The 25,165-nt window shown below is 38.2% G+C and overlaps 1 protein-coding gene across 3 annotated transcripts in view; it reads left to right on the top strand.

Moving 5' to 3' along the window:
- The window catches only part of CSTPP1 (centriolar satellite-associated tubulin polyglutamylase complex regulator 1), a 186,159-nt gene that overhangs the window by 69,288 nt on the left and 91,706 nt on the right, over positions 1 to 25,165 (top strand). For 2 of the 3 annotated variants that reach the window (XM_030864524.2, XM_060304410.1), the window contains exon 3: positions 12,125 to 12,255. The exons of the other annotated variant lie outside the window; for it this stretch is intronic. In XM_030864524.2, coding sequence (XP_030720384.1) covers positions 12,125 to 12,255 — 131 coding nt within the window. The remainder of the gene's footprint in view (positions 1 to 12,124; positions 12,256 to 25,165) is intronic. 3 annotated transcript variants of the gene reach the window in all.

The raw sequence follows: 25,165 nt of genomic DNA, 5'->3' as shown, positions 1-25,165 counted from the left end.
CAACTGAATGCAATGTATCATCTTGAATTTTCTTTTCCTATGAAGGAGACATTACTGGAACAATTAGTGAAATCTTAATAAGGTCTGTAGATTAGATAAAAGTATTATATCGATTCTAATTTCTGATATTGTTCATTGTACTATTGTTACATAAGAGAATTACTTATTTTTTAGGAAATACATACTGTGTTTAGGGGTGAAGGAGCATCATGTCTACAACTTACTCTTAAACAGTTCTGAAATATAATATATATAAATACCTATATTTATACATATATGTATGGGTGTGACAGAGAGTAGAGAGAGAATGAGAGAGAAAGAATGTTGTACTGAGAGCAAATGTAGTAAAATATTCACATTCAGGTAATCTAGGTAAGGGATATGCAGGAATCCTTTGTGCTATTCTTGTAACTCTTCTGTAAATTTGAAATTATTTCAAACTTAAAAAAAATTGACATCTCAAGGGAATAAAACCAACAACTTAAGGAAAATGAAAGATTTTGCTCAATGAAATTTAAATACTGGTTTTTGGAGAACTCTGTTTGAGGCAGGCATCTGATATACTTTTGTATGGCCTTTAAGATATTTTTAGGAACTTTTTTGTTTGATTTTACAAGTAGGATTGATAACTTCTTTTTTCAAAATTTGTGATCCAATTTTATTTATTTATTGAAGTATAGTTAACTTACAATATTATATTAGTTTCAGATGTACAGCATAGTAATTTGATATTTTATAGATTACACTTCATACAAAATTATTATAAAATATTGATTATATTCCCTGTGTTGTATGTTACATCCTTGTAACTTATTTATTTTATACCTAGTAGTTTGTACCTCTGAATTCCCTCCACTTATTTTGCCCCTCCGTCTACCCCTCTCCCCTGTGGTAACCACTAATTTGTTCTCAAGATTCATGACTATTAAAGAACATTTCAGTTTAGTTAAATACAATGAAAAATTAATAAGAAGGTACTTTTTTTTTTTTTTTTTTTTGCGGTACCCGGTACGCAGGCCTCTCACTGTTGTGGCCTCTCCCGTTGTGGAGCACAGGCTCACAAATGGCTCACGGGCCTAGCCGCTCTGCTGCATGTGGGATCTTCCCGGACCGGGGCACGAACCCGTGTCCCCTGCATCGGCAGGCGGACTCTCAACCACTGCGCCTCCAGGGAAGCCCCAAGAAGGTACATTTTTATGCAGGTAGAAAGTTTGTTTTGGATTTCTGGTCATAATGGCTTTCAGTGTTTGTGATTTGGTCCTCCTATTCATTCCAAACACATGGTAATGATAAAATTTTCTGAGAGAAAGTTTAAAGGATATAGCCATGTGTAAAATCAATATAAATTCACCTATAGACCAAGAACTAAACAAAACCACAATGTTAATGGGACTAAAACCTTAGGCCTCCTGTACTCTGGGTTCAGAAGCAAGCATAGGTAACTAAGTGCTCATTTCTTATGGAATAGTAAAGACTAAAAGTGTCACACACAGGGCAAGAGACTAAAGCCAGACTTTTCTTCCTCTACCCCTTTAAAGGGGATTCATAAAAAAACTTATTATTGCTATCTGGAAAATGGCTTATATAAAACCTGGGAGTACAAGAGGAAGCAGACACCCTTGTAGTCAAGACTTAGTCTTGCTACTCAGGTCTAAGCTACTCAGGGATTCAGTGATAGTCTCTGTGGTCTCTGTGATATCCCCAGTATCATCAGGAATGGAGTCTTAAGTCATCCAATATAAGACCTAGTTCTGAACTAGGATCTGTCTCCAGGAGACAGTGAGAGAATAAACAAGTAGAGAGAATAAAGCCTGCCACTTAAGATGAGTTTGCACACTGCAATTCCAAAACATATAAGGAAAACTGATGCTAAGAAAAAGAGCCAATAAACCCAGCAATTGAAATATAAATTTACTCCAGAGAAAATAAAGTTAATTAATTATTTTAAATTGATTTTGAAATGAAGTTTAGGATCCTCAGGGAGAAAAAAGAAAGAATAGTAGTAATATAAAAAGAGAACAAAATATGGATAAACAACAAGGGTTGTACTGTCTAGCTCAGTGAACTGTATTCAATATCTTGTAATAACCTATAATAGAAAAGAATATATACATATATATATCTGAATCACTTTGCTGTATATGAGAAACTAACACAACATTGTAAATCAATTATACTTCAATAAAAAAATAAATAAAGAGAGAACAAAGATTGGGAAACAAGAACAGGCAAAATGAAACAAAGCCATGTATAAGCCTTAAAAGACAAATTGAAAGTTCTAGAAATAAAAAAGTTAATTGAGTTTTTTAAAAACTGAGAGAGAATGAACTCTAGACCAGACATAATAGAATAGAGAATTCATAATTTAGAAGATAATACTAAGTGTAACACAAAGATCAAGAGATAAAATCTATAAAAGGACAGGTGAGAGACACTGAGAGGCAACAATGTATATCTAATAGGAGATTTAGAAGAAAAGGATAGAGAAAATGGCAAAGGAGCAATATTTTAAAAGATACTGGCTGAGAACTTCACAGATTTGACAAAATACATAAGTCAGGTGAAAGTCCTGAGCAAGATAAACAAAAATAAACCTACATGGTAGACACATTGTAGAATCTGTAGAACATTAACAATAAAGAAAATAGCTTATATGAATGATAAGAATGATTAACTCCATCAAGAATGTCTGAAGTTTGACTGCTGGCATCTTGACAACAATGATAGGTGCCAGATGACAATGGAGTAGTATCTTTAAAGTGCTGAGGGAAGATAAATGGCAATCCAGAATTCTCCACCTGGTTAAATCATAACTCCAGAGGGTAAAATAAAGATATTTTCAGGAAGATGAAAAGCAAGAGTATTTACCACCCACAGACTTTTGTGTAAATGACAGGTCTATGAGTATCAGAAATTCACAATTCAGAACTCAAAAAAGCTTAAAAAACAAGGTTTTTTTGGTAAGTTTTCAGCAAACTCATTTGTGGGCACATTTGACCTGAACTAGTTTATGAGGCTGTCTTTGGTCTTTATTTATCCTACCTAGTGTGACTATATGTTTCACTGTGGAAATTTTAATATGCTTGACTGTGGGCTGCTTCCCCAGACCCAGTGGATGTGTTATATCACAGCTAGTTTGTCCAACATGTTGCCTTTATAAAATCCAAAAATTTGTCAGTTCCAAAACAGAGAGGTCCCAAGGATTTCAGATAATGATTGTGGACCATTCTTTCTTTACTTTTTTTCTTGAATAATTTCCAACTTTTCCCCCCAGTTTTACTGAGATATAATTGACATACAACACTATATAAATTTAAGGTGTACAGCATAATGACTTGACATACATGTATGTTGTGAAATGGACCTTTCTTTTTTTCTTTCAATTTTTTTCTTTTTTTTTTTTTTTACCTTGAGGTATAATTGACATACAACGTTATATTAGTTTCAGGTGTACAACATAATGATTTGGTATTTGTATATATTGTGAAATGATCACCACAGTAAGCCTACTTATTATTCATCACCACACATAGTTACAGAATTTTTTTCTTGTGATGAGAATTTTTTAGACTTACTGTCTTAGCAGCTTTTAAATGTGCCAGTATTATTAACTATAGTCACATGGCGTACATTACATCCCCATGACTTATTTATAACTGGAAGTTTGTACCTTTTGACCCCCCTCACCCATTTTGCCCATCCCCCAAAATGGTTGCCTCTGGCAACCATCAGTCTGTTCTCTGTATCTGTGAGCTTGTTTTTTTTTTGTTTTGTTTTCTTTTTCAGATTCTTCATATAAGTGAGATCATACTTATATGAAGTATTTGTTTTGACTTTCTCTGTCTTATTTCACTTAGCAGAATGCCCCCATGGTCCATTCTTGTTGTCACAAATGGCAAAATTTCCTTCTTTTTTATGGCCAAGTAATATTCCATTATGTATATATATCACATTTTCTCTATCATCACTTCATCCATCAGTGAACACTTAGCTTGCATCTATATCTTGGTTTCTATAAATAATGCTGCAATGAACATGGGGGTGCAGATATCTTTTTGAGCAGTTCTTTAGATAAATACTCAGAAGTAGAATTGCTGAATCATATGATAGTTCTATTTTTGTTATTATTATTTTTTTGTGTGGTACGCAGGCCTCTCACTGTTGTGGCCTCTCCCGTTGCGGAGCACAGGCTCCGGACGCACAGGCTCAGTCGCCATGGCTCACGGACCTAGCCGCTCCGTGGCATGTGGTATCTTCCCGGACCGGGGCACGAACCCGTGTCCCCTGCATCGGCAAGCGGACTCTCAACCACTGCACCACCAGGGAAGCCCCTCTTATTGTGGTTTTGATTTGCATTTTCCTAATGATTAGTGCTGTTGAGCACCTTTTCATGTACCTGTTGGCCATCTGTATGACTTCTTTGGGAAAATGTCTATTCCGATCTTCTGCCTATTTTTTAATCAGATTGTTTTTTTGTTTTGTTTTTGTATGCTATTGAGTTGTATGAGTTTTTCATATAGTTTGATATTAACCCCTTATCAGAATATGATTTGAAATATTTTCTCCCATTCAGTAGGTTGCCTTTTCATTTTGTTGCTGGTTTCCTTTACTGTGCAGAAGTTCTTTAATTTGATGTAGTCCCACTTGTTTATTTTTACTTTTGTTGCCTTTGCTTTTGGTGTCAAGTCCAAAAAATTGAAATGGACATTTCTTAGAAGATGAACTTTAGCAAGAAAATAATTGAACCAAGAGAGAAGGAGCAAAAAATAGTAGTGAGGATGAAAATTGGTATGAAATGTTGGTAAACTTAATTAGCTATTAACTAAAAATTAATAACTTTTTTACATTAAAAAAAAAAGTAGAGTCAAAAGAGATAAAAGACATCCAAATTGGAAGGGAAGAGGTAAAATTATCTGTTTGCAGATGACATGATCCTATGTACAGAAAATCCCAAAGAATCCACAAAAAAAGCTACTAGTGGGCTTCCCTGGTGGCGCAGTGGTTGAGAGTCCACCTGCCGATGCAGGGGACACAGGTTCGCGCCCCGGTCCAGGAAGATCCCACATGCCACGGAGCGGCTGGGCCCGTGAGCCATGGCTGCTGTGCCTGCACGTCCGGAGCCTGTGCTCCGCAACGGTAGAGGCCACAACAGTGAGAGGCCCGCATACCACACACACAAAAAAAGCTACTAGAGCTAATAAATGAATTCAGTAAAGATGCAGGATACGCAGAGGCAGGATCAGTTGTGTTTTTATTCCAGCAATCAACAATCCAAAAAGGACATTAAGAAAGTAATTCTACTCACAACAGCATCTAAAAGAATTAAGTACTTAGAAATAAATCGAACCAAAGAGATGAAAGACTTGCACAGTGAAAACTGTAAAACACTGCTGAATGAAATTAAAGAAGACCTAAATAAATGGAAAGACATCCCATGTTCTTGGAAAGGAGGACTTAACATTGTTAAGATGTCAGTACTACCCAAAGCAGTCTACAGATACAACACAATCCCTACCAGAATTACAACAACTTTTTTTTTTTTTTTTTTTTTTTTTAGCGGTACGCGGGCCTCTCACTGCTGTGGCCTCTCCCGTTGTGGAGCACAGGCTCCGGACGCGCAGGCTCAGTGGCCATGGCTCACGGGCCCAGCCGCTCCGCGGCACGTGGGATCCTCCCGGACTGGGGCATGAACCCGTGTCCCCTGCATCGGCAGGCAGACTCTCAACCACTGCGCCACCAGGGAAGCCCCAACAGCTTTTTTTTTTTCACAGAAATAGAACAACCAATCCTCAAATTCATGTGGAATTGCAAGGGCCTCAAATGGCCAGAACAATCCTGAAAAAGAAGAATAAAGTTGGAAGGCTCAAACTTCCCAACTCTGAAACTCAATACAAAGCCACAGTAATTGGAACAGTGTGGAACTGGCTTAAGGACAGACATATAGACCACTGAAATAGAAGAGAGAACCCAGAAGTAAACCCTCATATGTAAGATCAATTGATTTTAAGAAGGGGGCCAAGGGTACCATTCACTGGGGAAAGGACTGCTCAAAAAGTCTTTCAACAAGTGGTGCTGGGAAAACTGGATACCTGTCTGCAAAGAAAAACTTACCTCACACCTTATATAAAAATTAACTCAAAATGCATCAAGGACCTAAACTTAGAGCTAAAACTATAAAACGCTTAGAAGAAAACAATCCAATGTCTTCTTGACATTGGATTTGGCAATGATTTCGTGGATATGACACCAAAAGCACAGGGAACAAAAGAAAAAATAGATAAATTGGACTTCATCAAAATTAAGAACTTTTGTACATCAAAGGATACTATCAAGAAAGTGAGAAGACAACCTGTAGAATGAGAGTACATATTTGCAAATCACATATCTAATAAGGGATTCATATCCAGATTATGTAAAGATCTCTTACAACTCAGCAACAACAAAAAATGAACAACACAATTCATAAAAGGACAAAGGGCTTAAATGGGCATTTTTCCAAAGAAGATATACAAATAGCTAATGAGCCCATGAAAAGATACTCAACATCATTAGTCATTAGGGAAATGCAAATCAATACCACAATGAGATACCACTTCACACCTGCTAAGAGAGCTATTAAAAAAGCACGTGGTGGTTGGGACTTCCTTGGCGGTCCAGTGGTTAAGACTCCATGCTTCCAGGGCTTCCCTGGTGGCACAGTGGTTAAGAATCCGCCTGCTAATGCAGGGGACATGGGTTTGAGCCCTGGTCCAGGAAGATCCCACATGCTGTGGAGCGACTAAGCCAATGTGCCACAACTACTGAGCCTGTGCTCTAGTGCCCGTGAGCACAGCTACTGAAGCCCGCACACCTAGAGCCCATGCACCTCAACAAGAGAAGCCACTGCAATGAGAAGCCCACGCACCCAACGAAGAGTAGCCCCCACTCGCCACAACTAGAGAAAGCCCACGCTCAGCAATGAAGACCCAACGCAGGCAAAAATAAATAAATAAATAAATTTATTTATTTAAAAAAAAAAAGACTCCATGCTTCCATAGGGGACGTGGGTTGAATCCCTGGTCAGGGAACTAAGATCCCGCATGCTGCACAGCACAGCCAAAAATAAAAAAGAGGTGGTGGAAGCACAGACGTTGACAAGAACATGAAGAAATTGGAACCATTCTGCATTGCTGGTGAGGATATAAAATGGTACAGACACTGTGGAAAACAGTTTGGTGGTTTCTCAAAACATTAAACTTAGAACTACTCTTTGATGCAGCATTTCTACTCCTTGGCATGTATCAAAAAGGAATTGAAAGGAGGGACATGAACAGATATTTGTACACCCAAGTTCATAGCATTTTTCACAGCAGTCAAAAGGTAGAAACAACCCAAGTGGCCATTGACAAATGAATGGATAAACAAAATGTGGTATATACATGCAATGGAATGCTATTCAGTCTTAAAATAGAATGAAATTTGCAGTATTCCACAACATGGATGGACCTTGAAGACATTATGCTTAGTGAATTATCCAGAAATAGAAGGACAAACATTGTATGATTCCATTTAAATGAGGTACCTAGAATAGGCAAATTCATTGAGACAGAAAGTAGAATAGAGGTTACCAGAGTCTGGGAGGAGGCTAGAAGGGGGAGCCATTTTTTAAATGGATACAGAGTTTTTGTTGGGGATGATGAAAAAGTTTTGGGTATAGATAGTGATGATGGTTATATAGGATTGTGAATATGTTTAATGCCACTGAATTGGACATTTACAGTGGTTAAAATGATAAATATTATGAATGGTTAAAATGATAAATATTATATATATCTTACCACAATAAAAAAAGTTTTTCAGGGCTTCCCCGGTGGCGCAGTGGTTGGGAGTCCGCCTGCCGATGCAGGGACACGGGTTCGTGCCCCGGTCTGGGAGGATCCCACATGCCGCGGAGCGGCTGGGCCTGTGAGCCATGGCTGCTGAGCCTGCGCGTCCGGAGCCTGTGCTCCCCAACGGGAGAGGCCGCAACAGTGAGAGGCCCGCGTACCGCAAAAAAAAAAAAAAAAAAAAAAAAGTTTTTCAATTAAAAAAAAGGTAGAATTCAAATTCTAGAAAATAGTATCAGAAGATGAGAAGAGTGCTAATAAGTTATTTAAGTGTACTTTGTTCCTTGTTTTGGAGAGTGATAAAGATGATTAATTTGACATTTTAAAAACGTATAGCTAGGGCTTCCCTGGTGGCGCAGTGGTTGAGAGTCCGCCTGCCGATGCAGGGGACATGGGTTCGTGCCCCGGTCCGGGAAGATCCCACATGTCGCGGAGCGGCTAGGCCCGTGAGCCATGGCCACTGAGCCTGCGTGTCCAGAGCCTGTGCTCCGCAACAAGAGAGGCCACAACAGTGAGAGGCCCGCGTACCGCAAATAAATAAATAAAATGTATAGCTAAATATGTATGTTAAATTTAAGAGAAATACTAAAAGTTTACAGATTCTGTCATAGCTTCCAAACTAATTGGGGGGTGATATTTTTTTTTGGGGGGGGTGATATTTTTAAAAAACTTTACTAACACACTAAAAAGTAGGAAAAGAGAAAAAAAGTCAAAGAATAACAGTTCACAGAAAAGACAAAATAAGAGACTTCCCTGGTGGTCCAGTGTGATCCCAGGGAACTAGATCCTGCATGCCACAACTAAAGATCCTGCATGCTGCAACAAAGATCCCACATGCGGCAACGAAGATCCCATGTGCTGCAGCTAAGACCCAGAACAGCCAAATAAATAAATATTTTTAAAAAAAGACAGAATAAGGGCTTCCCTGGTGGCACAGTGGTTAAGAATCCGCCTGCCAATGCAGGGAACACGGGTTCGAGCCCCGGTCTGGAAAGATCCCACATGCCGTGGAGCAACTAAGCCCATGCGCCACAGCTACTGAGCCTGCACTCTAGAGCTCCCGAGCCACAACTACTGAGCCTGCGAGCCACAACTACTGAAGCCTGCGCACCTAGAGCCTGTGTTCTGCAACAAGAGAAGCCACTGTGATGAGAAGCATCCACAACAAAGAGTAGCCCCTGCTCACCGCAACTAGAGAAAGTCCGCATGCAGCAACAAAGACCCAATGCAGCCAAAAATTAATTAATTAATTAATTAAAAAAATAAAAAGACAAAAGATGGCAGAAATTAATCAAATATATAAAAAACTTACTAAAATACAGAGAATGTAAGATTGGGTAAAAAACCAAATCCAGCTGTGCAGCACTCACAAGAGAAGTATCTTTTTTTTTTTTTAAATTAATTAATTTATTTATTTTTGGCTGTGTTGGGTCTTCGTTGCTGCACATGGGCTTCCTCTAGTTGCGGCGAGAGGGGGCCACTCTTCGTTGCGGTGTGCAGGCTTCTCATTTCAGTGGCTTCTCTTGTGGAGCATGGGCTCTAGGCACGCAGGCTTCAGTAGTTGTGGCATGCGGGTTCAGTAGTGGTTCATTGGCTCTAGAGTGCAGGCTCAGTAGTTGTGGCACACGGGCTTAGCTGCTCCGCGGCATGTGGAATCTTCCCAGATCGGGGCTCGAACCCGTGTCCCCTGCATTGACAGGCGGATTCTTAACCACTGCGCCACCAGGGAAGCCCAAGAAGTATCTTTTAAAAATTACCCAAAAAGATTGAAATTAAAAGCATAGAAAAAGATATGCCAGGCAAATACTAATTAAAAAAAAAAAAAGCTGGTATTGCAGTATTACAATACTAATATCAGACCAAAGTTCTAGACTTTTAAAAAGATGGTAGAAATTTGACTTTCAGTATCACTAGTATGGCTAGTTACAAACATAAATCCTGATACTTTCTGCCTGGTGTTATTCATCTGTTTTTTTCTTTTCTTTCTAAATCAACTACCACAGACATTTATGGAGCAGTATCTACTATGTGTTAGGTAATGCAACGGAGACAAAGATGAGTGCAGCCTAATTGATTATTGTATAGAATCTAATAGAGGAAATACATCCAGTAACTTTAAAACAAGGCAGCAAAATTGTGAGTACCATTAGAGAGTTATAAGTGAGATATGATGGGAATGGGCTGTGGTGGGAGGAATCAGGAAAAGATTTCATGCAAAACATGGTATTTGACATGGATAGAATTTTAAGAGTTGGAGGTAGGAAAAAGAGATTTCAGGTTGAAGAGAAACAGTAAAGCTTTGAGCAAGCGCATTTTCTGCTTTTTCTTTACAGCCATCTTATCTAAAAGAATTTCCCTGGTTATACTAAGATTGTCTATTAACTCTTTAGATAGTGATTGTGATCTCCATACTGATCAGCTACATGATCAACTGGTCATCTGATTATCTCCATACTAATCAAACATTTCTAATTATTTTTATTTTTAATTAAATATGAATTTTATTGGTATGAATTATCTAAAGGCAGTAGTGTAAATACAATTATGTCTTTTTATATTCAGTATTGTAAGACTTTGCCCTATCAGTTTGTTGTATAAAATTCCTATTTTATAAATTCTTATGTATATTCTATTCATCTATACAATGAGGCTCAGCTAGATTCTTCAATGAATAAATTACTCCCTAGCTTAAAAGAAGATATTTTTTAAAAGCTACACTAAGGATATAATTTCACTAGTATTAGTTCCTTTACAGCCTAGACCATGACCTAGACACCAGCATTTTTACCCTGGGGGTTGTGTAGCACACTTTGGGACTAATTCTTTACTGGGTAGCTTCATAAATTTAGGCTAGAATGTTATCATTTGCTAGACTTCATTTGCTAGAAATGTGGCCTGCTCCATTTACCTGTAACAGCTCATTTGCTTTATTTTTCATTTTCCTTTACTCAACACAACAGCACTGCAAACTGCGTAATTAGGTTAACACTTTCGTTGCTTTTTAAAAATCTTTCTTCTAACTCTTTGCCTCATACTTTCTCATAGTATCTTAGATTTGTATGCTAGTTTTCCATGGGGGAAGAAGGGTATGTAATTCACTTTTTCATGCAGTGTTGTTAATATTGACAGAAGGAGGCTAATTTTATCCTAAGCGATAATATACTCTATGTTGAAGACAGGTTAAACACTTCCCTCTGAACTTGGTCAGGGAAAAGGAAAATGGATTAGATGGCTCCTGAAATTTTTTCCTGTTCAATTCAGAGATTCAGAATTTTTTCCCCCTTTAAATGCTAAACAAATGAAAAGTGACATTTGGGATTACCACTATCCCTCTGTTGCTTGCCATCTTCAGTTTAATGTCTGCTTCTCTACAAAGATTAACATATTTTCCACTCATGATTTACTTGTCAGGGACTTTAGGAGTTTTCTGGAACCAGAAGTCTGCCTTTGGTAGTGATGATTACTGGATAATTGCCTGTGCTTTGGTGGATTTTCCATTTTTAGATTACATCAGGCTCTACAGACTTTATTTCTTTGGCAGAAGAACCCAAAGGCAATGGAGTATATTTTTTCCCCTTCCCCAGCCCAGCTTAAACAATGACTCACTTGGGCCCTAGGGCTTTACTTCATACTCTCATTCAGGGGCCGCTTTCTACCCTTGTTTTTCTTACTTGCCTTTAGTGTCTGTCTGGAACCTTTTATATCCTTTGGCACATGGATTTTCCTCTAACGTTATTGTCAGAGAGGAGGTATACGCCACCACCCCCAAACTGGAACAGACAATCCAGTTATGTTCCCATAAGCCATGTTGTTCTTAAGACAGCTGATATAGGTCAGAGAGAATACAAAAAGAATATCTTTAAGGAAACATAAATTTCAGGTGGGGTAGAGGGAGAAGTATTCTCCAAAAAGATATGAGTGCCAGTGTCATCCAGCTAAAGACAAAGATTTCCCACTATATGAGATGCTCTAATGACTGATTAAAACTTCCTCAGTGTGTGTGTGTGTTTGTGTGTGTGTGTAGGAGGTGGGAAGCACTCAGAGGAATTGAACTCCAAGAGTTTTCAAAGAGATATAGTTATGTGAAGAGAATTCCTCATAGAAGGACTTGGTCTAATCTATAGTTCAGAGTTTTTTTGGAGAAAAAAAGATTTTTCTCCTTTTGGGCAGTTGTTCTATATATTCTTGACTTTTCATTCTAATTCCAGCCTTCTGTAACTCTCCATCTAATGATAATTCCTTGATTTTTCTCTTTGCAGTTTTAACAGTGTATGTCAGGGAACTCACATTCTTTTTCGGGAATTCAGCTTCATCCAAGCCACCCCTCACAATAGGGCATCATTCTTACGGGCCTTCTGGAGATGCTTCCGAACTGTAGGCAAAAATGGCGGTAAGTCTTCCCAAATTTTTTTCTTGCCTTCCTTTATTCCCTCCAAACTTCTTTCTTTTGCTCAGTATAAATACTGTTTTAGTGCATACTCTTCAAGGCTCTAGGAACACCTTTTAAGGAGCTATCTGTCTTGTGTCAGAGATACTGCCATCAATATTATTATCACCATCACCATCACCGTCACTGAAGCACTTATTAAGATCCAAGTGTAACTCTGAGATCTATGTGCAGTAATTCATTTAATCTTCACAACGTCTCTCTGTGGTAGATAATATAATTCCCATTTTAAAACAAATGAAACTTAGGATCAATTTGCATATTGTTGGTTCAGCATCTTATGATTATAACCCAAGGAAAATATTAAAAAATACACTGATCAAAAATGTGTTTACTGAGACTTTATTTTGGTGATATGAAGGGTGAAAGACCCTTACTGAGAGCTTCTTTTAAAAAAATGGCACTAAATTCTTACATTCAGGATATTAAAATAGATTAAATTGCTCCAAAATTTTCAGATATAGAGTCTCTACATCAAAACTTTTGTTCACGTCTGTTTTCAAAGGCCTGTTCTTATTCCCATCTTCATATTATGTTTTTCCAAATAAGTATCGAATATCTTTGACAGTTTCTATAGTAAACCTAACTTAAAGTAGAGGAAGGCCTAAACTATTTCCTCATTCATTCAACAAATCTATCTGGTAGACTTACCATGTACCTGGTGCTGGGGTTATAGTAAGAAAATAGGTATGCTCCCTGCTTTCATTGAATTTGCAGGATCCCCTACCCTGCTCTAACTGATGCTACTGCTACTTTATATATAGCTACTGAAACTTTTTTGCTGAAACTCCTTCTACCTAGTTTCTGATTAGATCATTTCGCTATCCTAAGAAATAGGTATGGTAGATATTATTGTGCCCATTTTATTTTATTTATTTATTTATTTATTTATTTATTTTAAGAAGATGTTGGGGGTAGGAGGTTATTAATTAATTAATTAATTTTTGCTGTGTTGGGTCTTCATTTCTGTGCGAGGGCTTTCTCTAGTTGTGGCAAGCGGGGGCCACTCTTCATCGCGGTGTGCGGGCCTCTTACTGTCGCAGCCTCTCTTGTTGTGGAGCACAGGCTCCAGACGCGCAGGCTCAGTAGTTGTGGCTCACGGGCCTAGTTGCTCCGCGGCATGTGGAATCCTCCCAGACCAGGGCTCGAACCCGTGTCCCCTGCATTAGCAGGCAGATTCTCAACCACTGCGCCACCAGGGAAGCCCTGTGCCCATTTTATAAATAACAAAATTGTGTAACTCGCAGAAGGATTGCACAGTAGCAAATTTGGAAATAGAACCCAGATTTACTAATATGCTCTTTCTACTACTGACAAGTAACTCTAGAGATCATCCATCTCAATTACACTATTGTGCAAGCGTATTGAGAATAGCATCATCTTCTTTACAAAATATATGACTAGTAGTCGAAAATCAGTGTGAACTCAATTTTAAGCGAACTAGCTCAGAAAAACTATCTTGTTGGTCTCCACATAAACAAAACTGGGAGCTGTGAGTGTATAGATGAATTTTGTACTATTTCATCAGAACCTGTCTTTCCTAATCCTTTCTCTGTCCCTTAACCAGTCAGCAAATATATATTAAATACTCATTATATCAAAGAATGGTGCATATAGCTAGAGCTGGTTTCTGTGAAATAGCACATGGAGATAACTGTGGAAAATAATCTTCAGATATCCTTAATTCTTTTCATGACTTACAAGTGGGGCCTCTTCAGTAATTTATTTATTATCACAAGGGATCCATATAGTGGTGGACTCTAAGCAGATGTGGTTTTCTTTATCTTTCTTATAGCAGCTGCCAATGATTCATCCAGCTGCTGAAAGGAAGCAGCTCCAAGTTCTCCCTATTTCTCCTGTGCCACCAGTAGGACCTAGATTTTATGCTGGATATTTATTGTCATGCTTCTTAATCAGACAGTCTCTGATTTCTTAAATACCAAATGCAACATTTGCGTCTAGGTGATCCTAAGATCTTTTGTTAAATAGTTTTAATATATTCTCAGTTTCCTCCAGGAACCTTTAGTCCCAGAATGTGTCAGTCTCCAATTTTAATCCAGAATGAGCAAAAACACTCAGAGGCAAGATTCCAAAGGAAAGTATTTATTAAGTCCCATTTTTTCAATTAGAATGCCAAGTACCAGACACCTACTCAGTGGACCTGCTATTATATTGTTCTCCTGCAGATAACTTCCTTAGAACATCATGTACATATTGTAGCATTATCAAGAGGAAACTGACTCTTCTGGGAGGAGGCAAAAGATGAGCTGGGTTCCAGCGTAACATATCTAAAAGTGAAGCCACCTGTAGAAAACTAAGGAACTTGATCCCTTCTGGCAAGAAATCTTTTATCCCAGTTTTTAGCAAGTACAGAGATACGATGTCATTCCTGCATGACTGAGTATTGAATGATGCTAATTTCCCTGTGTCTGAATTTCAAATAACCTCATGAAAACTGCAGTGAGTCTCTTGCTATCTAGACAACTTTAGACTCTTGGAAGCAAAAAGATCTACTCAAATGTAATAAGCCTTTAAAATTCAACTTCTCACTTTGGTATTTTTTTCAATACAGAAATATTAGTCTAAATTTTCCAAGTTGGCAAAGATTGAAATTCCTTTGAAGTAAATCTCTACTTCTTTTTAGGGATATTGGCTCAAAAGAGCTTTTGTCCACAGTTTATTTTCAGTTTATGAGAATTTAGTTTTGAGCTTTGTGCTTTTACCAGTGAATATATATATTTCATTTAATAAAATAATGATACTAAGGGAATTGTCCTCCTGCTATAAACAACTAGAAAATCAGACAAAGTATCTGAAACAACTGTTTCAGACATTGGACCAACAGTCAGTGTGGAACTATGGTCCCTGAGAGGCAGTTACCAAGTGACAGTACAGGGAGATCATCAAAGAGCTTGGTGGTCTTACTGAGTTGAAGAGGCAGAGGCTGGGGTTTAGGGAGGCCAAGGTGGCCAGTATTTACAAGGCCAAGTACCAGAGAGAAGGGCATTGCTCACTTAGCTCCAGAGAGCTGCAAGGAGGTATTTGAGTCTTTGACTACAAACTCTGCACATGTGTGGGTTGGAAAAAGAACCACTAGAAAACAGTAGGCCAGACAATTCCTGGAGTACTCACAAGGCTAGTTTCTTCTATTTTGAGAGAAACCTCAAAATACACTGGGCATTGGATAGAGTCCTCAGTAGCTTAAGCATTAAACTGATCTGCAAGTAACTGCATATACCAGAACAAAATTCAATACTCCTTAAAGGAATTCAACAAAATCCAGCACTCAACAACATAAAATTCACAAAGTCTGGCATCCAACTAGAAATTACAGGAAGCAGGAAGATATGACCCATAACCAGGAGAAAAATAAATCAATAGAAACACAGACTCAGAAAAGACAGAGATGGGGGAATTAGCTAGCAAGGACCTTTAGACAGTTATTTTAAGTCATATAGATGTGCTCAAGTATGTAAAGGAAAATATGAATATGATTGGAGATAAATGGAAGATATTAGAAAAATCTAAATGGAATTTCTAGACATAAAATACAGCATCAGAAATGAAAATAATGATAATAATAGCAGTTAATATTTATTAAGTGCTTCCTGTGTAGATTATCTCATTTTTCTAATCCTGTGTATTAGGTAGATACTTTTATTATCTCCTTTGCACAGAAAATAAAACTGAGATTTTGAAAATTAAATAACTGGTCTAGGTCATACACCTATAAGTGTGTGACCAATGAATGACAAAGAAGCCAGAGAGCTGACTTGAGACAGTATTATGTTTTTAGTGTGTAATGTGTTCTCCATCAGAGAGTGTATGAAATGCTGGAAATACAGATAAGTAAATGACAATGCTTGCCCTCAAAGAGCTCACATTCCGGGAGAAGAAACAGAGTAGCCTAGAAGTAGTTTCCTTAGAGTATAAGTGATTAGTAAAGCCTGTGTGAATCAGTAATAGCACAAGGAAAGAAATAGTTCTTCCTGCAGAAGTTGGGGAAGGCTCTAAAGAAGTAAAGACAATTAGGATGGATCTTGGAGTAGTAGAAAGCTGTTAAGCAAAGAAGGAGTACATTCTGAAAAGAAAAAACAAGATTTTTGAAAGTATGATGACATGAAACATCATGGTTCCTTTGGAAAATGGTAAGAAGAACAATGTGGCAACAGAAAATGATGCTGAATGCTTATTGTGCCAGCCACTGAGCAAAATGCTATACATGTATTCATTCATTTCATTCACACAACAAACATGAGTTGGTGTGATTATTATCCTGTTTTATACATAAAGAAACTGAGAGAGAAGTTAAGTGACTTGCACAGGCTATATAGTTTATAAGTAGCACAGCTCATATTCAAACTTGTCTTCACAAAGGCCACATTTTTTTTGTTTTTTTTTTTTTTCTGTACGCAGGCCTCTCACTGTTGTGGTCTCTCCCGTTGCGGAGCACAGGCTCCGGACGCACAGGCTCAGTGGCCATGGCTCACGGGCCCAGCCGCTCCGCGGCATGTGGGATCTTCCCGGACCGGGGCACGAACCCGTGTCCCCTGCATCGACAGGTGGACTCTCAACCACTGCGCCACCTGGGAAGCCCTCCTTTGTAATTTTTTAAACAAACAAACAAAAATCCTTCAGTGTGATCTCTTCACTCCTGAGGTCTCCTCTAGCAGCCGGTTCTCTCCACTTGTTCCCACCAGTGCTTCACCTCTCATCACTTTCCCCGGAAACCTGATGTGACCAGGTTAAATAAATAAACAAATAATTTCTTCAACCTCAAGTTCCTGTTTCCTAGCTCCCATTTTACATATTTCTTCTCTATTCCTAATTTTCTCTTATTTTTTCATTTTTACTTCTTTCTTCAGAATCTTTTCTCCAGGGAGAACATTGACAATTGATGTCCCCTCAAATCTGTCCCCTCTCTACCTGCAATAACTTTAATCTTTCCCTCTATTTAATTTTTTTTTGGCTGTGTTGCATCTTCGTTGCTGCACACGGGCTTTCTCTAGTTGCCGTGAGCGGGGGCTACTCTTTTGTTGTGGTGCGCGGGCTTCTCATTGTGGTGGCTTCTCTTGTTGTGAAGCACGGGCTCTAGGCACGTGGACTTCAGTAGTTGTGGCTCTCAGCCTCAGTAGTTGTGGCTCGCGGGCTCTAGAGCGCAGGCTCAGTAGTTGCGGCTCATGGGCTTAGTTGCTCCGCAGCATGTGGGATCTTCCCGGACCAGGGCTCAAACCAATGTCCCCTTCATTGGCAGGTGGATTCTTAACCACTGCGCCACGAGGGAAGTCCCCCCTCTATTTAATTTTTCCTTTTTTCTATTTTGGTTATTTGGAGGTGTCACACATGTCACACAAGCATTCCTGGAATGCTTTTGTCACAACCTCCTCTCCCACCCAACCCTCCTCACCCTCCATACATAATACCCTTAGGCTGCTGACCTCTCTATCCTTTTAGGTCTTAGTTTAAAGGTCAGCTCCTTAAAGGGGGCTTCCCTATGACCCTTCCTCATCTGAATTAAATCCTTTCATTACTCTTTTCAAAGCATCCTGTAATTTTCAGTCATCATTTATTACAGTTTCTGACTAAATATTTTTGGGATGACTCTTTACTTAATGTCCATCTCCCTTATTAAATTGTAACCTTTATGAGGGCAAGAACCTTGTTTTGCCAATAACTATTCCTAGCACCCAACATCTGTAAATGATTTGTTATTTAATATGAAGGCTCACCATTTCCCAATCACTACAAGAGGATAGATTTTTTTTTTTTGTGGTACGCGGGCCTCTCACTGTTGTGGCCTCTCCCGTCGTGGGAGCACAGGCTCCGGACGTGCAGGCTCAGCGACCATGGCTCACGGGCCCAGCCGCTCTGCGGCATGTGGGATCTTCCCGGACCGGGGCACGAACCCGTGTCCCCTGCATCGACAGGTGGACTCTCAACCACTGCACCACCAGGGAAACCCAAGAGGATAGATTTTTGAATGGGTTATATTATCGTTTCTTCTATTGGGTGTAGGGTTGGTTTTGAAAATCTGTTTTACGCTAACTTTTCAATATTGTGTAAGAGCCTTGTTTGAAAATAATAGTAGCTACCACTTATTGACCACCTACTATATGCAAGGCACTAAACTTCATGTTCTAAGTGCCCCACTAAAAACTGACCCATTCAAAGCTGTGCTATTTTAAATGATACCTAATTAAAACAATATTCAATACCCACTGGTGATTCTAAACAAGGATTAGAAAGATTTAGATCATGATCTGTATGCAAACTTAATTTTTTTTAATATTTATTTTATTTATTTATTTGGCTTCGTTGGGTCTTAGTTGCAGCACGTGGGATCTTCGTTGCGGCATGCTGGGTCCTTTGTTGAGGTGCGGGCTCAGTAGTTGTGGCATGCAGGCTTAGTTGCCCCATGGCATGTGGGATCTTAGTTCCCCGACCAGGGATCAAACCCACGTCCCCTGTGTTGGAAGGCGGACTCTTAACCACTGGACCAACAGGGAAGTCCCGCAAACTTTAAACATTGGTGAGGATCTGATTAGTAGTACTTCCTTTCCTTCTTTAGTATTCCAGTCCAGGCTTTATGCTATGAAAGAAATCACAAACTAGTGGTCAGCTGACTGCACGTGCCTTGGCCTGCAGATATGTTTTCTTGGTTTGCGGTGTTAAAAATACATATTTTTAATTTGATGCCAACATTTAACATAAAAATCTCAATTCAATTTCACTTAAAAATGGAAAGTCCTCCCAATACCATGACGACATTCTAACAAGAAGACAGTTTGCCAGGGCAGAAGTGCAGCTGCTCTCTTTAGACAGGGTATGTAGACTCAGATTTACCGCCAGGACGGAGGTACAGCTGCTCTCTTTAGACAGGGCACGTAGACTCAGATTTACCACCATCCCCAGCTGCCTTGCTTCACCTGCTTACGTTTCCTGCCTGGCCTCTATAGGCATTTGAGTTTGCTGTCATTGCTAGAACTTCTTGGTCCATTTATAACCACTTGAAAGGTAAGGTTACACTCATAATTCAGAACAAGGAGTCAGGTTCTTATTCCTCAACTAGATGCTCTTTCTCTCTTCTCCTTGTTATCATGATGTCTCAAAATTTTTTATAATTAGAAGTGACCTTAAAGTCCTCTCATCTTGAAACTAAATCTAGGTTTTTTTAAAATATTCTCTTTTTTACAGTAAAATATACATTACATAAAATTTGCTATTCTAACCACTTTTTAAATTGAGAAATCTTTTTTTGGTGGTAAAATATAAATAACATAAAATTTACCATTTTAAGTGTACAGTTCAGTGGTATTAACTATATGCACATTGTTTTAAAACCATTACCAGTATCTATCTCCCTTTTTTCATCTTCCCACATTGAAGCATTTTACCCATTAAAAAAATAACTCCCCATTCCCCCCCTTCCAGCTGCTGATAACCACTGTTTTACTTTCTGTCTCTATGCGTTTGACTATTTTAGGTACCACATATAAGTGGAATCATACAATATTTGTCTTTTTGTGTCTGACTTATTCCACTAAGCATGATGTTTTCATAGTTCATCCATGTTGTAGTGTGTATCAGAATTTCATTCCTCTCTATAGTTGAATAATATGCCACTGTGTGTATATCGTATTTAGTTTATCCGTTCATCTGTCAGTGGACACGTGGGTTGTTTCCACCTTTTGGCTGTTGTGAATAATGCAGCTGTAAGCGTGGGTGTACAACTATCTGTTTGAGTCCCTGTCTTTGATTCTTGGATATGTACTTAGGAGTGAAATTGCTGGATCATATGATCATTCTATGTATAACTTTTTAAGAAATTGCCATACTGTTTTCCACAGTGGCTACACCATTTTACATTCTCACCAGCAATGCACAATTTCTCCCAATCCTCACCGACATGTGATATTTCTTGTTGTTTTGATAATAGGCATTCAAATTGGTGTGACGTGGAATCTCATTGTGGTTTTGATTTGCATCTCCCTGATGACTCATGATGTTGAATATCTTTTCATATGCTTATTGGCCATTTGTATATCTTCTTTGGAGAAATGTCTATTTAAGCCCTTTGCACTTTTTTGAATTGTGTTGTTTATTGTTGTTGTTGTTGTTGAGTTGTAGGAGATCTTTACATAATCTGCATATGAATCCCTTATTAGACATGTGATTTGCAAATATGTTCTCTTATTCTGTAGGTTGTCTACTCACTTTCTTGATAGTATCCTTTGATACACCAAAGTTCTTAGTTTTGATGAAGTCCAATTTATCTATTTTTTCTTTTGTTCCCTGTGCTTTTGGTGTCATATCCATGAAATCATTGCCAAATCCAATGTCAAGAAGCCGTTGGATTGTTTTCTTCTAAGAGTTTTATAGTTTTAGCTCTTAAGTTTAAGTCTTTGATCCATTTTGAGTTAATTTTTAGATAAGGTGTGAGGTAAGGATCCAACTTTTTTCTTTTCTTTTCTTTTTTTTCCCACTGCATGGCATGTGCAGTGGAAGTATGGAGTCCTAGCCACTGGACCACCAGGGAAGTCCCCCAACTTCTTTCATTTGCAGAAGGATATCTAGTTTTCGCAGCACCACTACTGAAAGACTTTTTGAGCAGTCCTTTCCCCAATGAATGGTACCCTTGGCCTCTTCTTGAAAATCAATTGATCTTACTGTGAGGGTTTACTTCTGGGCCCTCTCTTCTGTTCAAGTGGTCTATATGTCTGTCCTTATGCCAGTTCCATACTGTTCTAATTACTGAGGCTTTGTATTGAGTTTCAAAGTTGGGAAGTTTGAGCCCTCCAACTTTATTCTTTTCCAAGATTGTCCTGGCCATTTGGGCCCCCTTGCAATTCCATATGAATTTGAGGATCAGCTCTCTATTTCTGTGGCAAAAAACCTGTTGGAATTCTGGTAGGAATTGTGTTGTATCTGTAGATTGCTTTGGGTAGTATTGACATCTTAACAATGATAAGTCTTCCTATCCATGAACATGGGAAGTTTTTCCATTTATTTAGGTCTTCTTTAATTTCATTCAGCAGTGTTTTATAGTTTTCAGTGTGCAAGTCTTTCACCTCCTTGGTTAGATTTATCCCTAAGTATTTTATTCTTTTCATGCTATTGTAAATGGAACTGTTTTTCTTAGTTTCCTTTTTACATTTTTCATTGCTAGTTTATAGAAATATAATTGGTTTTTGTATGTTGGTTTTGTATCCTGCATCTTTGCAAAATTCATGTATTAGCTGTAATAGTTCGTGTATTTGTGTATGTGTATAATCTTTATGGTTTTCTGCATAGAAGATCATGCCATCTTTAAATAGAGATAGTTTTATCTTTTCCTTTACAATTTGGATACCTTTTATATCTTTTTCTTGCCTAATTGCTTTGGTTAGAACTTCCTGTGCTATGTTCAGAAGTGACAAAAGCAGGTATCCTTGTCTTGTTCCTGATTTGGGGGGAAAGTTTTCTAGTATTTGGTTTTAAGATAGAAGTATGTCAGGAAAATTGTGATTCACATGGACAAGTAGCTGCAAATACTAATAGATTTATTTTTAACATCTTGACATCTGGTCAAAAAAAGTTTTTTAGTTATACTGATCCACATATTCAAAAAAGTAGTGATAGGGAATTCCCTGGCAGTCCAGTGGTTAGAACTCAGTGATCTCACTGCCAGGGCCCCGGGTTTGATCCCTGGTCTGGGAACTAAGATCCTACAAGCCACAGAGCAAGGCCAAAAAAAAAAAAAGTAGTGATAGTAAATTTTTGTGCCAAAGCTGAGTTACTTTCCTAATTGATGTGTGATCACTTTGGAGAAATCAATGAACAGTTTTCTCAGCTAGTTTAAAAACTGCATTGTTTGGAGAAAAATAAATGTATCTTATAATATCTCATATGAGTTGTTCAATAGTGTTATTTCTTTAAAGATCAGGTACCTCAGGGGCTGCTATGGATTGAATTGTGTGCCCCCCACATTCATATATTGAAGCCCTAACCCCCAACGTGACTGTGTTTGGAGGTAGGGCCTATAAAGATGTAATTAAGATTCAATGAGGTCATTAGGGTAGGGCTCTTCTCCAGTAGGATTAGTGTGCTTATAAAAAGAGATATCAGGGACTTCCCTAGTGGCACAGTGGTTAACAATCCTCCTGCCAATGCAGGGGACATGGGTTTGAACCCTGGTCCAGGAAGATCCCACGTGCCACAGAGCAGGTAAGCCTGTGCACCACAACTACTGAGCCCACATGCCATAACTACTGAAGCCCACATGCCACAACTACTGAAACCCGCATACCTAGAGCCTGTGCTCTGCAACAAGAGAAGCCACCGCAATGAGAAGCCCGCGCACTGCAACGAAGAGTAGCCCCACTCGCTGCAACTAGAGAAAGCCCACGCACAGCAACAAAGACGCAGCGCGGCCAAAAATAAATAAATAAATTAAAAAAAAAAAAAAAAGAAGAGACATCAGAGAGCCTTCCCCCTCTGTTCGCCATGTAAGGACACAGTGAGAAGGCAGCCTTTTACAACAAAGGAAAGACTCCTCACCAGACACTGAGCCTGCTGGCTCTTCCATCTTGGACTTCTAGTCTCCCAAACTGTGAGAAATATAATTTCTGTTGTTTAAGCCACCCAGTCTATGGTATTTTGTTATGGCAGCCTGAGCAGACTAATACAGAGGCCAGATTTTTGCTCATAATTTTCACGCAGAAAAATTAATTTTATTTTGCATTTTGAATCCAAATCCTGTTTTGATTCATCACTAATATTTTATCTGAGGTGGTAAGTATGGCAGTGTTATAAGCCTAAATTGAGCTATTCACTTTATTTAAATATCAGTAAGATTTCCAAGTTGATAAACTTACATTTAATGAATGTACTTAAGGTAGAAATAATAGTAATTTCTTATTTTATTTGACTATTGTTTTGACAACTGCCTTATATCAGTCAGAAAACTTTAGTGTAAAAGAATAAATTCTGGCATCACTACTGATACGTCTGCAAATGACTCTGAAAGGTCTACAATTTAAAAGCCTCATCCTAATAAAATTAACAGTATGTATCAATTTGTATAACATTATCCAATAGTGTTTTGAAAAATGCTTACATAATCTTAACTGCTAGTGTTTATCTACACAACATCTAATGACATTTTAAGGCCTGTGTTTTCTGTGATCCACTATTCCATCAATTTTTTCTGCCATTGCTTTTCCAGTCCCAGTACAAAAAAGATTACATTTTTACCACTTTGTTAGTATCTTAACACTTAAATACTTCTATTTTGTAATTATCAAGTTATTTTATAGAGTAATAAATCTACTTTGTTTTGTTCCATAACCACATCGTATAGGAACAAGTATAAGGAGGGGTTGACAACATCTGTACTCTCATCCAGTAGAATTTAAAGATTTTATGTAATCACAGCCTTTATGCCAATATAGTCCTGGATTAAAAAGAAAAGAAAAAGACTAGAGCAGATAAAAAGCTTCCTAGTCAGTGACACATTTACAAGTTCAAATACATATATTTGTGAGCAGGAAAAGCTCCACGATGAGTTAACCTGAGAGCACAAGTTGGTAGTGTCTATATATTCAGATTTACTATGTAACCTATTTAGTGCGCATGTTGTTTTTCTTATAAATTTTAAACAAAGGTATATTTTTAATAAGAAAACTGTTAATATTAAACATTTGTAGAAACTTACCAATGCCTCTGAAAAACTCAAGCCTTCTGGTTTGAAAACTACTGATGTTTCTCTACCCATTCCCCATCACACAGGTATAAAATTGAAGCCTGAGGTCTCCCAGAGAGTCTTCTGACTCTCACCAAGTGCTCTTGCTATTAGCGTCAAGTGCTCTTGCCCTGACGCTTAATGTACATCAATATATTTTATGTCATTCAGCCTCTGAGATCAATGTATAATTTTCTAGCCCAGAATGTGATCAGATTAGTTAAGGTTTAAGAATGTATTGCAATTGTGTGTGATTTTCTATCTTCTTTGATTGCCTTGACAGATGGAGGAAAGTTTAAGTTCCACTCTACCTGTCTTCAAGAGAAAACATTATGTTATTCCATCTTTTATTTAAAATAAAAAATCATGATTCTTATTACTGAGGGAAGTATAGTACTTGCTTTACTGCATATTTCATGCTTTGAAGGACATAACATGCAGAATTTGGAAGTTCTTTGAAAATACAACCAAGGGTTTTTCAAAAATTAGGCTAAAGTGAGACTTTACCATGAGATGTTATTAAACCCATTCTCTAAAGCAGATGTACCCCAAAACAGAATGGTACCTCTTAGGCTTCTGAAATTTCTTGCTCGCATGATTCAGTTAAAAACAAAAGTAAAAGACTAAATTAAAGTGTATACACTGTGAGTCAAAATAAAGCCACCTTAGGTTAAAAATGTCAGTTTAATAAACCATACTCAAATTTGGTAGTTTTGGTGGGTTTTAAGCGGGGAGTGTATAAGTAGTGTTAAAAATTTAATCTTTTCTAGTTTTATTTTGCTTGGAATAACCTGCTCTTCATTCCCACCGCTGCCACTGGACCCTAATTTAGAACCCTAACTAACCACATCGGAGAGGTTGTCAAAAAGACAGATTCCTTGATCCCATCTCCAACCAAGTAAATCAGAGTCAGCAAGGGAGGGACCTGGGAATGAATGAATGTATTTATTTTAACATCTTTATTGGAGTATAATTGCTTTACAGTGTTGTGTTATTTTCTGCTGTAAAACAAAGTGAATCAGCTATATGCATACGTATATCCCCATATCCCCTACCTCTTGCATCTCCCTCCCACCCTCCTTATCCCACCCCTCTAGGTGGTCGCAAAGCACTGAGCTGATCTCCCTGTGCCAT

The sequence above is a fragment of the Globicephala melas genome, chromosome 8 (genome assembly GCF_963455315.2).
Source record: "Globicephala melas chromosome 8, mGloMel1.2, whole genome shotgun sequence".
Taxonomy (NCBI): Eukaryota; Metazoa; Chordata; class Mammalia; order Artiodactyla; family Delphinidae; genus Globicephala; species Globicephala melas.
The sequence above is the reverse complement of the archived record's forward strand: the minus strand, read 5'-3'. Positions and strand labels throughout refer to the sequence as shown.